Raw genomic sequence first — 13662 nt, 5'->3', positions numbered from 1 at the left:
CACCAGGATGAGAGATGAGGAACATTTTTCATTATAACTGTTTTGATAAAAGGAATAAATCATGTTACTCGTAGCTCAAAATGATATAATTCACTGACTCGACTGCACAGTTTCTCTCAGCACATCTGATATCAAGGATGTTTTGGAACAAATAGCAAAGTTGTGCAGGATGTGTTACTTGAGGTTGTCAAATGAATTTATGGACTTTATACAGTTTCGCACAAGTGTTTTCACTTGTTTTTGTTTTTGTCCTTTCTGGAACCACTTACCAATTTATCTAGAAGCCCAGAAAACTGTTTTATGTGAGACTCTGTCACATTTACTTTGACCTTTTATTGAGTTTCAATACCCAGAACAAGGAACCAGGACAAATAAGAGTCATGGTATGAAATATAACACATGCCCAAATGATGCCCATTATTCATGTTCAAATTATTGTTCTTTTGCGAGTGAAGAAATGTATGCCCCCCCACTCATGCCATATTTGTACCTCCAAAACCACATGACCTTAGGCCCTCATGTTATTTCCCCCCAAAATTCAATCTAAGATTTGCACGCTGTCAAGACAAAGTGTTGTGCATCCCAGCAGCAGCCTTCCTCTGTGCCCTGTCTTGCCTTTGTCTACTCTTCCTCCAGAACGACCCTCAACATTAACCTGCTCTTCCTCTCCTCTCGTCTGAACCCATGACTGTAGCCAAGACGCCCGCCTACAAGAAAATGAGACTGGCATGTTGTTTTGATTGCGACCGCTCAGAGCGAGACTGCTCTTGCATGCCGGTTAATGTGCGTTGTAACACGGACTCCCCTCAACGCGACATCCCACTCTCTGCTGTCTCTGTTAATGATTGCTCAGCCACTTTACGTGCCTGTAAGTTGTCGCCATGACATGTGCTCTTCAGTGTTTGTAACATGCACTGTGTTAACTGTGCAGTGTGTCTTTAGCTTGTGTGCTGTCTAGCCCTAGCAGCTGTGTCGTCACTGTCATGGATATAGATGTTGCTTTAGTGTTGTAGCTTTATGATTTTCAGTCAGATGGTGCTGTTCCCCTCGTGTTCTTACTTTTGGAGGTGATTTGTAGCTGTTGTGAAGCATGCTGGTTTACTGTTTTGCTGGTGCTTTGTCAGAGAATGTGAATTCAAACTGACCTGTAGTTTAAATTGGGTCAACAATCACTAATGCAAAGTTTTTGCAGAGTGTGAAAACTAATAATCCCCTGAAAATGATGTGCTTCCCCCTCCAGTGACCTCACCAACATATTTATTAACAATTAAAGCTGAAGCCATAAAAAAAAAATGCACAGCTGCGTAGCCCCACCACAAATCTCTTGATGGACACTCAAACTCGGGAATCCTGGTGGAGAATTTTCACGCATTTCCTCAGATTAGTGTATAAATGCTATAATGATGTCACTGGTGAGGGTAACTTCATCTTTTCAAGAATAACCCAAATAACATCCATGTAATCAAAATGTTTCACTACCATACCCTCCAGAAATGGGTGAACAGGATAGGATTTGATTTATTTGTATGTGTAAACGCCACTGACAATTAATTAAAAAAAAAAAAAAAAAGCACCTGAGGGGATAGCTTTGCGTATTGAGGTTAATGTATTATTTTTATTCAATTAAGATCAAAAGCTTGAACAAACACTGGGGGTAAAATCTCCAAAACATATTCAGCACACATGCCAGTGTCCTGCTCATTGCCACCGGAGAAGCTCTGGGTTGCAGTTTCTTGCTTTGCGAGTTTTTAGTCTTATGATATGGATTGAATTGTGCAATAAGATTAACAGAATACAGTGGAACATAGCTGGATCGGATTGGATTGCAAGAGGAATAGACAATAAAGCAGTGCTGGATTGTATTGGAATTGACTGAATTGTGCTGAACTGAATTGGGCTGCATATGAATTCTTAATTCAAGTGTGATTCCCCAGAGGGCATGTTAAGTTGTACTGATTTATTGCAGAAGGCATGAAGAATGTGTCTGAGTTTGCAGAGTGTTAATACAATTTGCTGGAAACATTGTAGTCTGTCATACAGTTTTAGCAAATGTCTCTTGATCAAAGACCATGCTGTGTATAGTTGAACATCTCTGGGCGTTTCCACCCCTCAACATGTCTTCCAGGGTTGTGTGCTGCGAGCATCGCCCGACTAGCTAAGCTCGAGCAGAGCTCCGGAGTTGCTGTCGACACAGTGCAGGAGATGCGCAGAGCGAGGCCTTATACGGCCTGACATGGAAATTATGTTTGCATTTTCATTTTTGGAGTGCTACCGGTTGTCATGAAACTCAGCCTGACAGTTCCTAACCACCAGGCAGCCGAGTGCCCCCACCCCTCTCCTCCTCTTGCGTTGTGGGACAGATGCTAGCCTGTTAGTCCGGTGACTCTGTTCGCGCCCTCCGATTGCAGGCGACAGATGCCAGGACCAGCAAGGTCCCTGTTTGAACATTGCTGTCACTGTCCTGCCTTAAGCTCAATGCATGACCTTTATTGTAAGGAAGGGGTTGAAATAAGGTACTAATGAGCATGTGTGGGACTCACGGCTCCAAAAAGTGACTCACACAAACTTCCGTGCAGGTTGTGTCAGGCAGTGCAGAGGAGTGGGAAACAGCTTTTGGGAAAGAAGAGAAAAAATAGACACAATACTATACACTCAAGAACAAGAACACATACAGTATTGTCATAAATTATAAGTCTTGTTAAATGCATCACTCCTGACTAAATGTTAATGGAAGAACCACTGAGTGAGCACTGGTGATTTTTATATCAAAACATCCAGGTTAAAACCAGGCTAAATTTGGTTTAAATTTTTATGGTTAAACCGCATTTTAATGTCTATATTTCAGTGTGGGCTGTAGTGAGGACCAGCTTTATGCCGAAATAGAGTCATCCTGCTAAACCAGCAGTGATATGTAACATTAATGCATTCATCAGTTTGATAATTTATTGTTTTAAAGTCATTTTTAAAGCAAAAAGATCAAACATTCCCTTGCTCTGCCTTCTCAGTTGTGACAATTTGCTGTATTTATTTGTCTTTTAATACTAAATAAATCCTTTTGGGGTTTTTAACAGATGATTGACAAACAAGCTATTTAAAGACACCAACTTAGGATTTAGGAAACTGTAACAAGCATTTTTCATTGGTTTCTGACATTTTATAAACCAAACAATTAATGAATTAAGAAAATAACCAACAGATTTATCACTGATGAAAATAATAATTTGTTGTAAAGTTATTCCTAAACTTTGATGTAGAAAACTAACTTAACTTAAATTTTTACCAAATTTAGTTTTAACTTAGGAATCCAGACATATTTTGCCTTACAAAACACTACATCAGTGTTTACTTAAACGCCTCAAATGTGACTCTTCTTACTCAGCAGATGACCATCTACAAACACTGACAATGATCCACTGTTTAAGCTTACTGACCACATTACTGAAAATCATATTCCTAACTGACCTGTGTTTTATTTCTCATTGCTTTGTCCATGTTGTCTTCAGGGCACAGCTCTATGTTTTTTTAAAGTGCCTTATAGAGAAATATCTCAGCCTTCAATTCCCAGATGTCATTTATAATTTGCGTTCATTGCAACCTGTTCTTCCCTGTAACCTCTCATCTGTCTTTGCATTTTTCTCAGCTAAAAATAGCTATAATGGATATATCAAATCAAGTAAGTTTTGATTTCCATTCTCTCTTCTGTAATTTGTTTCTAACCCCTCCACTTGTCCATTCTCAGTTATCATCACTTGAACTATCTCTAACCTGCTGTATTTCACTGTTTGCTGCTCATCGCTCTGTCCAGTCTATCATCCTCCATCATTATATTTTATATGCAAAGCATTAGGAAATTGTTTCTGTGTGGTTTGTGCTGGGTGTCAGTTATAGCTCGGCAGTAGATGGTGCTACTGCTTCACTGTGAGAGTGGATGAATTAAATCAATGTACACTAAACACTAAAACGTTTAAAGTAAAAATGTGTATATAAAAGAAAATATATGTAAGATTTATAACAGGGATTTACTTTTAATGAACAGACAGTTGTAACACTTAAAAGTGAGTCTAATATTTTCTTAGTTCTCGTCCAGCCATTAGAGGAGTGTGAACCTTTTGGGCCATCCACTTTAACAGGATCTGTGATAAGCAGCAAATGTGCCACAATGGTGTTGTCCTGGAGAAGCGCTGTGCATGTTTGACATGGGGCAGATGAACAGTGGAGGTCTGCAGCAAGAAGGATAATCTGCTAGACAGCTGACTGTTGAAATAATCATCTCTATTCTCCAGTTTTAGCTCCCAGCCATTTTTTGGAGTAAGGGGACCATGTTCTTCTGCCTCCTTTTGTCTATTTTTATCATGTTATCAGTTTTACCTCCATTATAACACCAGTGGAGCTGTAAGCTTTCATATTTCAAATAGTCAAGTGGATACTGAATTCATTCCTCCCTCATCAGGCATAAACCGCATACAGCAGCTAGTGGTTGTTAATTCACATTGTCACCTCCTTGTTCTTATGGCATAACAATAGCTGGAACACCTGAAAGCATGTTTATTAATTAATGTTTATTATAAATATAAAATTAAATGTCAAATCCAACATTTCATTGGTGGCCATACCAAGTGGTTAAGTGGTGTTTAATAAAAATGAGGTTTTTCAATTATTCAGCTATTAGCATTCTTGTGCCAGAAAGAATTACCCCCCAAAACCAGTGATTGTGCTTTAATTATGATAAAAGTCACAAGATGTTTTATTAACATACACACTGCAGGTCTTATTGAAGTCAGTTTAAATCAAATCCTGTCTTGTGATTAACGTGAAGAATTAAAGGGTCAGTTCACCCAAATCACAAAGCAAGAATTTTCTTACTTCCCCCTTGTGGTATCTAGACATGCAGATTGTTTCAGTTTTATGCACTCATGTTTTGAAATATCTGTCGCTAAGATTTCTGCCTCCACCTAATACAGTTGATGCTCACAGCATAGAAAAACCTGATTTAAAAAGAATTAACAGCAACATGTCCTAGTTAATCTAGATGATCTCTGAACAGTTTTCACAGGGACTATTTCTTCAGAGTTTCTCGAGTGTAATGTTTCAGTATTGGGAGCACCACAAATGAAATTTAATTCACCTCCATCATAGTGGGATGGAGGCAGAAATGTCAGACGACCGTCTTAAAACCTCAGCACATAAAACCAAAGCTCTCAACATGGCTAGATGCCACCAGGGGCTGCAGATTTGGGTGTAATGATCCTTAAAAAAAAAAAGGCAATAACCCAATAACTTGAATAGTACAGCTGCTGATTTTGACTCCTCTTCATTTAGCAGCAAACGATGGCCCCCTAATCCAGTCATCAACTTATCAATACAAGTCAGCCAAACTGAACCACAACTCAGCTGAGGTCGGTAGGGGGCCCCGTAGCGGAGTCGCTGCTGTGTCGGTCCCATTGGTAAACAACCGCAAGGGAAGCCTGTTGCCCTCCACCAAGCCCTCCGCTCTGAGACTGAGCTTCATGGGCTCCAGGGACCTGGGCCAGGTGGGCCAGCAACCAAGGGTGGCAGAGGAGGCCAGGCAGCTCCAGCGGGCACGTAGCCTGCCGGTGAAATACAGATACCACCCCAGTCACTCCAATAATGCCACTCTCAGTCACAGGCAGTGTAAGGGCAACCACACCCCTCCCCCCTCCAGGCGTGTTTGGCAGGCCTGTACTCAACAACAGCACAACCAAAGCATGTGCTTGCCAGGCTGAAGTGGTTGCATGTGTAGCATTCCTTACTAATGACCGAGTGTGTGCAGCTGTCAGCTGTGAAACATTAAATATTGAACAGGCTGAGCAAGATGTGAAGGGCCAGTGTATTGGAGCTTCCCTCTCCGCTAGAAGCCCCCCTGTACTTCAACATTTTCCATTATGGTGTCACTCTGAGACATGTTAGCAATGCTTGAAATCCTGCGTTCATCTGCAGAGGAACATGATCTTTGAGACCATTAATTTATTTTAATGAGAGCTCTTTTATTTTTGTTGTTTAATTAAAAACAAAAAAACAAAACAAAACAAAGAAAAAAAAAAGGTTGACAGCTTGACGGTCATCTAAAGATTGCACCAAGCTATTCACACTTTAAATAATGGCTGTTAAAATGTGATTAGCAAAAACACTTTCCTTTCTGCATGTGTTTATTTTACCAGCGACGGCCACAGAGCAGAGTTGTTTTCCTCGACTCTGATATTAGCTTGTGAAAATATTTGCCTGATTACTTTACTCGAGGGTAAAACTTGTAATTCGTTCCCTATGAGGGGCTCAGTGCAGTTTTGTGTGGTGATAAAGACAATGTCCAAGGGGCATCTCAGCTGTACATAAATCACTCTGGCACAACGACCAACCTAATTATATGAGCCAAGGGCGTCACTCCCAAGATGAAGAAAGACCAGCAATCCAGACAGGATTCAGTACTGGCACAAAAGGAGCCTTATTTATGTTGTTGGATGCTTGATATTTAAAGGTTATTACCTTAATTAAATGAGATTGTGCGTGATTAGCATGGCCAACAGAAAAGCTATTCAAGTCTAAGTCTAAGGAAATTTGTTCTAACAAGGGATTTGAAAGTATCCTAACCCCCTTTGAGGTAACTGTGGTACTAAATTATCTGAATCATAAAATTTCTATATTTCTATATTAGTAATTGGCATGATGGTCGATGATGGCACAGTTGCATGTTTGCATCTTCATACACAACAGTGCAAATGATGTGCTAATGTATCCTGTCATCGTCATGCAAACATTGGACTGTTTTGCGTTGCACACAAGTTAAAATGTCCTGTCCTCTCCATCTTGTTCACCCAACCTCACTTTCCACTCTGTCTCTCTGTAACCGTATTATCTCTTTGAATTCACTGACCTCAGATTGTGCTGTGTTGTCCTTTTGCTGTTATTGACATGTGGCGTTTGCATGTCCTCTGATAATTTCCTCCCTCATACCGCTGCGTTTTGTTGCAGTTGAAGAGGACCAGCAGTCGGCATTATCGCCCAAAAAAAAGCAACGTAATGGAGGCATGAGGAACTCTCCGAACTCCTCACCCAAGATAATGAGGTAGGATATCACAGATCATATGCCTGCTTTGTGTTTAGTTTATAAACTGTATATTTAATTTTTTTTTGTTTATGTACATTCACAACACACTTCAGCAGCTAAATGCTTCACTGTGTTCACGAGCTAGCCACTAACTTTGTCTGCCATTTGGTACTGTGCAGGTAACCTACAGTAATTTGTTAGCTGCAAAAGCTGCCTGCTGTGGCTTGAAATCAGGTTGATAAGAGTAAAGCGAGCCGAAGTTACAAGCTATAAAACCAAAACAATGAGTTCAAAGACACTAAAAATGCTAAAAGTTGAGGGTAACTGACACAGGTGATACTTCACTGTGGGCTCGACCTTTCACACTGTGCCTAATCAGCTGAGCCACTGTTAAAATAAAAATATTGACTAATGCAAATTTAAGGTCTGTTTTCGAAAATGGATGTTTTTTTTTATGTGTTTATATTAAAAAAAAAACAAATACTATATTATGTCTTTTTTCAGATTTTCAAAACTCGCAAATATTGAGGCTCAAAAGTCCATATTGGTCAATATCTACAGTATACATTATGGAAAACATCTGTGCCCCTGTTTTCATGGAAAACATGTCAGACTTGCAGAAGGGCTCTGCGCCACAAGGTTTCATGTGACACCCACAGACTACAGCTCTTAAACAGGCCTGGCACTAATGACAGCGCCAGGCAGTTAGAGAGGCTCTAAAGGATAGATAGCCCAAGGCTATTCATCTATTGTCGGATCCCTCTGAGTTCTTTTCAGCACGTAAGGCCACAGATGATATGTATCATCACAATGAAAGGCGAATTCAAATGCTACCTTGCTTTTATCTTGTCCTGTAAAATTAAACCTGGGCTTATTGATTTAGACTGGAGATAACACTGTTATTCAACAAGAGGCCATTAGAAGGATGATCATAGTAATAGTCATTGTCATTAAGTGCCATGTTATAAAGAAGGCAGGCAACAGGGAAGTCCTGTAGCCTGTCGTATACAAAGTGGAATTGTAGAGATGACATTAAATTAAAAGATGACAGATGACTTTATTTTCCCATTGTTAATTTGGCTGGTATTTATTTGGCACTTAGAAATTAGATCCACAAATTTGATACTATGAGATACAACACAGACCAACGATGTACAGTAGTTATAAAAATGACTTTGTATTATATCTAAGAGGAGTGTTTATACGCATAATATTTTCCTTTGATCTATGTCCTTTGTTTTTTCAGGTGGGCGTTTGCCCTTGTTTGATTTGGTTCAAAGTGGTGTCAAAGTTGAATTGCTCCAGGTGATTTCCAGACTCTTGGGAATCAAAACCAGGCTTTTCCAATGCTATAGCCATCAGCTAAATATCCATCCACCAAATCAATCCATCTACTTGCCATGCTAATACATGGAACAATACAGGTGGATGTGTTATTTCATCCAGCGTGTCTTCTGCCTACACACTGGAGAGGGATTCGCTGCAGTAGCCTAAGGGATACTTCATTGCAACAAGCGGAGAAAAAAACATCTGGGTGTATACTATATCAAATATGTTTTTACAGGACCTGCGGCCTCAAGGCCTTTGTAAATAAGTAATGATCAACAGATTGGCTGTGGGTTTTGAAGATCAAGCCTTTGTCAGTTTGCATGAAGGAAAGGATTTTCAAAGACTTTGCCTGCCCTCGCTGCTTGCGTTACAGTAAGCCAGTGCAGTGATGCTGAAATAGAAAATCTACATAATATGCATGTCTGGCGTTGACTTTATGTCTCTCTCGGCTGTCATTACGCTCCTCTAGAAGACACCTGGCCTTATGTTTTGTGGTCGTGGCATGTGAAGTCTAGTCAAACGTGTCATCTTACGACTGAAGTAGTGGAATTATGGTGCTGATCATTTTGAATGTTTAGAAGTGTGCTTACTGAAATGCCACTCACCAGGGCGCCTCTGCTCTGTGTATTGAAACAAACCTCGCAAAAGAGGAGAGCGATCGACTGTGGAAGCAGAACTGTGTCCTGTTTCTGTTTCCAGATGTATCAGCAAACTAACACATCCTGTCTGGAACTTAGCAATGACGACCTCACTGAAATTAACACCATTTCCACAGGCTCCTTGATGGGTCATAAGACACATCTAATTGTGGGATGTCACAAGGAGTTTGGTCACATCGGACCGTGCGGTGACATACATGTCATGTCTGCTACAGCACTGCTGAGGCAATTGGCAGTGCAGGATAGTGACAGGCCGTCAAGGCTGACAGTGAGCGATAGCTATCCTGGCAGAGCTCTGCCTCACCAGTCATCTCCACAAGGACAAACTGAAGTGACAGCGGCTCCACTGAGTGAGTGGTGAAACATTCGACTTCTGATGAAATATTTAGCCGAGGTGTAAAACCACTAAATGCTTTCAGTCTTATTAGAAGTGGAAAATTTCAGACTCCAGCAGAGGCTGATGATACAGAATCAGAAGTTATGGAAGATGATTGTCGTGGACAAGCAGGCTGCATTTATAGATTAGTTTATTGACAGGGAATTAATCAGGCTTATAAAATGTGTTTGGTTGGCTGGTTTATTGTGTTTAATATTCTAAATGGAATATGTTTAGTTCTGCTGGTCAGATGAAATCTGAAGACATTATTGACGTCTGGAAAATTGTAATGGGCAAGTTTTGCTACTTTCTGACATTTTATAGATGAATAATTGTAGTATAACCGATTAATCGCACAGATAATCTACAAACTAATCGATAATGAAAATTTAGTTAGTTGTAGTAATAAAGAGAAAAGACATGGAGTTTCAGTGTGTTAGACTTTACTAGGTGATATTTAATCCCACTGCACTGTACATGTGTTCTCAGGTTTTGTACATAAAAAAAAAAAAATATATATATATATATATATATATATATATATATATATATATATATACCTTCAACCACAGACTGTAATTTACACAAACTGTGTCCTTTCAAATTAAAATTGCTTTGACAGTTTGGAGTCTGAGAGGTAGAAAGTGGCAGAGAAGACATTTCCTTCTCTAACTACTTCCATTCTTGAAAGGACATCCAGGTCTTGCCTAGGGGTATGTAAGCCCAAAGGCAGGCTTTTTTGGCTTCAGTCTCTTGCAGCCTGAGGGATGGTAGTTTCAGCTGACACTTTCATGCATACTTAACGTGTTACTTAAGGTAGCATTCTTTTAAAGTACTCACACGGATTAAAGCGATGCTCTTCTTATGGGAAGAAGACCTGAAGTATTTAAAAGGTTTTAGACAGAGACAGAAGGCTGCTGTCTGTGTTTTCGGAAGATAACATCTTCAACTGCGATCTGAATCTGACAATGTTGATTTAGTGCAAGGGGAATTGTGCTGGGCAGCACACGGCTCTGTAGTTACCACTGTGGCCGGTCGTCATCGACCGCATTGGCTGGTTGTGGTGGTTCCGACTTTTATGTTTCCCATTTGTCTGTGTTGGTTTTCCAACAGTTAAATGACATGCAGGTTAGGTACGTTGGAAACCTTAAAATCAGGCAGTAACTGAATATTATCATGTATTGACAATGTGTTTTGTTATCGTTTTGCTAAATTCTGTTGTCTAAATTAATGATTCTAGTAGATTAAAGTTCACTACATAGATAAGACATCAATGTGATTTTATATTGTGATTTAGATTGTAGCTATATTGCTCAGCCCCAGTTGCCTGAAAGTGTAAATGTGTGTGTGTGTGTGTTTGTTTTTGTGCAGTATATGTGTGTTTTATTCCTGTAAGCGACCAAGGACTTATTTAAACAAATATTAATATATTTTTTATATTTTTGAGGAGGGCTGGAAAGTCAGATCATGTTTTTGGGCACACAGTTATAATATATCCATAGGAGCTCTGTCAAGGAATCATATCACCTTGACCAGAACAAGCATGATCCAACCGCAGATACTCATGTCTGGAGACCTCTTTAGTGGTCAGTGTTGGGTTGGATGAAGCTCACCACTGCGCTCAGTGAAATTAGTTTATGTAGTTCTGATGCTCTGTTTAAAAATTAATACGCTTCACTTTGGAAAGCAAATATGATTGGGCAAATTGCTGAAATATTTAAAGTGTGGTCTGTTAAAGCTTTTACAGTGCAGCACACAACGTCGGAAGCTGTATGCAGTAAGGGGGCGTAATTGCATCTCTGTGCTCACGCCAGTCAGCGCAGTGTGTTGCTGCCATCTCCTTCCGCCTGGCTGCCGCTGCTGATGTCACTCTGCTTGATGACATGACAGTGTTGTTGGCATTTCTGCAGATGGCCTCTGACAGGAATGAGCACAGAGAGGAAAAAGGAGAAAAAGCTGCTTTTTGTTTTTTTTTTTTTAAATAGAGATCCGTAAATATTTGGATGGCCTATTAATGAATGTTTTTAACATTTAAAAATGTATTTATCTTTTTCAATGTATTTATCCCAACTTCATTTTTGCACCTCATTGTTGTCACTTGTGATCTTGCACACAAATCACCTCTACAATTTTGTCTTGAATGGTACTGTATAAAAAAAGCTTCTCTTAATATTATAATTTGTCTGCCTGCAAACAGTATTCTCAGGTTTATCGTTCTATATTTTAGCTTTTTTAATCAAATGCCAAGAACTAGGTAATTTAATCCACACTTACAGTGTCTTGTGACGTTCTTTCATTTCCCCCTCCTGTCTTTTGTTTGATTAGACATGACCCACTCCTCATCCCCGGGAACGAGCAGATTGAGAGCATGGACGAGAATGTAAAGAAATACGACTCCACGGGGATGTTTCACTGGTGCCCGTCCAAAGACATCGAGAAGGTCATCTTGGTGGGTTCTTCTCTTTTACGCTGCACACGTCATTTTTCCCTGACACTCTTCTCCTCTGTGACAGATGTGCCATGTCACAAAGCACCATCAGAGGTTGACAGGGCACTTAAACACTCTAATGAGGTGTTTGACTTGTCATTTGGTATATGGGGGCCCAGTACATAGAACATGTCTTGTACTAATACATATGCCATTTTTCAAATTACTTTCATAGTCCACTGCAGTCATAAACTGCATGATATATTTTACTGGTCAAGCAAGCAACAGAGAAGAGCACATTAACATTAGTTTAAAAAGCCAGTCCATGCAACATTTCAGTCATAAACATCTTTGTTTTTATCCCTTGTTCTTCTTTTCCTTCTCAGACTCGCAGTGAGGCGGCCATGACTGTTCTGAGTGGTCACGTGGTCGTGTGCATTTTTGGAGATGTGAAATCGGCGTTGATTGGTCTCCGAAACTTTGTCATGCCCCTAAGAGCAAGCAACTTTCACTACCATGAGCTGAAGCACATCGTGTTTGTTGGCTCCCTGGAGTATCTGAAGCGAGAGTGGGAGACTCTGCACAACTTTCCAAAAGTTTCTATTCTGCCAGTGAGTAAAGCAAAATCACTAATTTCAAATATTTATCTATAGTTCTGCAACAGGTTTGACAAAATGAGACTTTGTTAAAATGCAACTCTTCTGCATTAAGAAATATGTTTTGTAGGAAACATAATATAATGAGGAAATATTTAAATTGATTGTATCTGCAAACTATTCACTGCTCTTGAATGTATCTTGAATATGTTCATTGTCAACATATTTCGTGTATTTTCTCTGACATGACTAACATTTTCATGGTTAAGTTTAAGCAACTCAAAGCACTTGGTTAAGATCTGGGGAAGAACATGGTTTTAGTCAGTAAGACTAAAAGCATCTCACCTGTGGGATGCTTTGGCCTTGGTAGGATCCAGATGTGATTTAAGATTTTTTTTTTCAGTGCTGACTTGCAGCACTAGACAGGACAATATTTCAATCAATATTTAATATTTAATCAATATTTCAATATTTAATCAAAACCACAATCTTTACTTAATCAGTTCAATAGTCTAAATCTAAAAACATGCAGGACGCAACCTATGAAGACCGATAATCTATGGTTTAAAAGTTCAGTGCTTTGTTCTCTGTATAACTTTATATGACTTTTGATCAGTGTAAGAATGTCAGACCTCCGGACTTTGCCAATGAAGTAATGAAGTAAAAAGGCAGCAGTGAAATGTCTTCCAGAACATATCTGGCAAAGCAAATCACTGGTAGTATACAAATATATTTTGTAGGAGAAGGGGCTGAAATAAGTCTCAAAGATAAGAACTGCAACTACATAGGTGAGATAACAAATTCTCTCCTTCACTTCCTCTCAAAGGGCACACCGTTGAGTCGGGCAGATCTGAGGGCTGTCAACATCAACCTCTGCGACATGTGTGTCATTCTGTCAGCCAATCAGAACAATATTGACGATGCATCACTGCAGGACAAAGAATGCATCTTGGCGTCACTCAACATCAAATCCATGCTTTTTGACGACAGCATTGGGGTCTTGCAGGCTAATTCCCAAGGTAAGGAGTGCCCTATCATAGTTCACTGCACTGCCTGTAAGGGACAGGGCCCTGGCACAGAGAATATCCCTCACTGGGTGCTGCCTGGCTGACCTGGTGTCACTGCATTTGACAGTAAACCCTACTGACTATTCCTCAGGTTACTGTAACAACGGCTTTCTTCACAAACCTAATTGGTGGCAACAAGCACAG

At 39.9% G+C, this 13662-nt stretch overlaps 1 protein-coding gene across 7 annotated transcripts in view; it reads left to right on the top strand.

Moving 5' to 3' along the window:
• The window catches only part of LOC121201435 (calcium-activated potassium channel subunit alpha-1-like), a 105145-nt gene that overhangs the window by 50008 nt on the left and 41475 nt on the right, over nucleotides 1–13662 (top strand). For 4 of the 7 annotated variants that reach the window (XM_041067263.1, XM_041067266.1, XM_041067261.1 and 1 more), the window contains exons 19-22: nucleotides 6988–7081; nucleotides 11753–11876; nucleotides 12242–12466; nucleotides 13278–13470. In XM_041067263.1, the coding sequence (XP_040923197.1) occupies nucleotides 6988–7081; nucleotides 11753–11876; nucleotides 12242–12466; nucleotides 13278–13470 (636 nt within the window). Of the gene's footprint in view, nucleotides 1–3640; nucleotides 3674–6987; nucleotides 7082–11752; nucleotides 11877–12241; nucleotides 12467–13277; nucleotides 13471–13662 lie in introns of all 7 variants that reach the window. The other 3 variants (XM_041067262.1, XM_041067260.1, XM_041067265.1) reach the window with 1 other exon arrangement.

The sequence above is a fragment of the Toxotes jaculatrix genome, chromosome 21 (assembly GCF_017976425.1).
Source record: "Toxotes jaculatrix isolate fToxJac2 chromosome 21, fToxJac2.pri, whole genome shotgun sequence".
Lineage (NCBI taxonomy): Eukaryota > Metazoa > Chordata > Actinopteri > Toxotidae > Toxotes > Toxotes jaculatrix.
The sequence above is the reverse complement of the archived record's forward strand: the minus strand, read 5'-3'. Positions and strand labels throughout refer to the sequence as shown.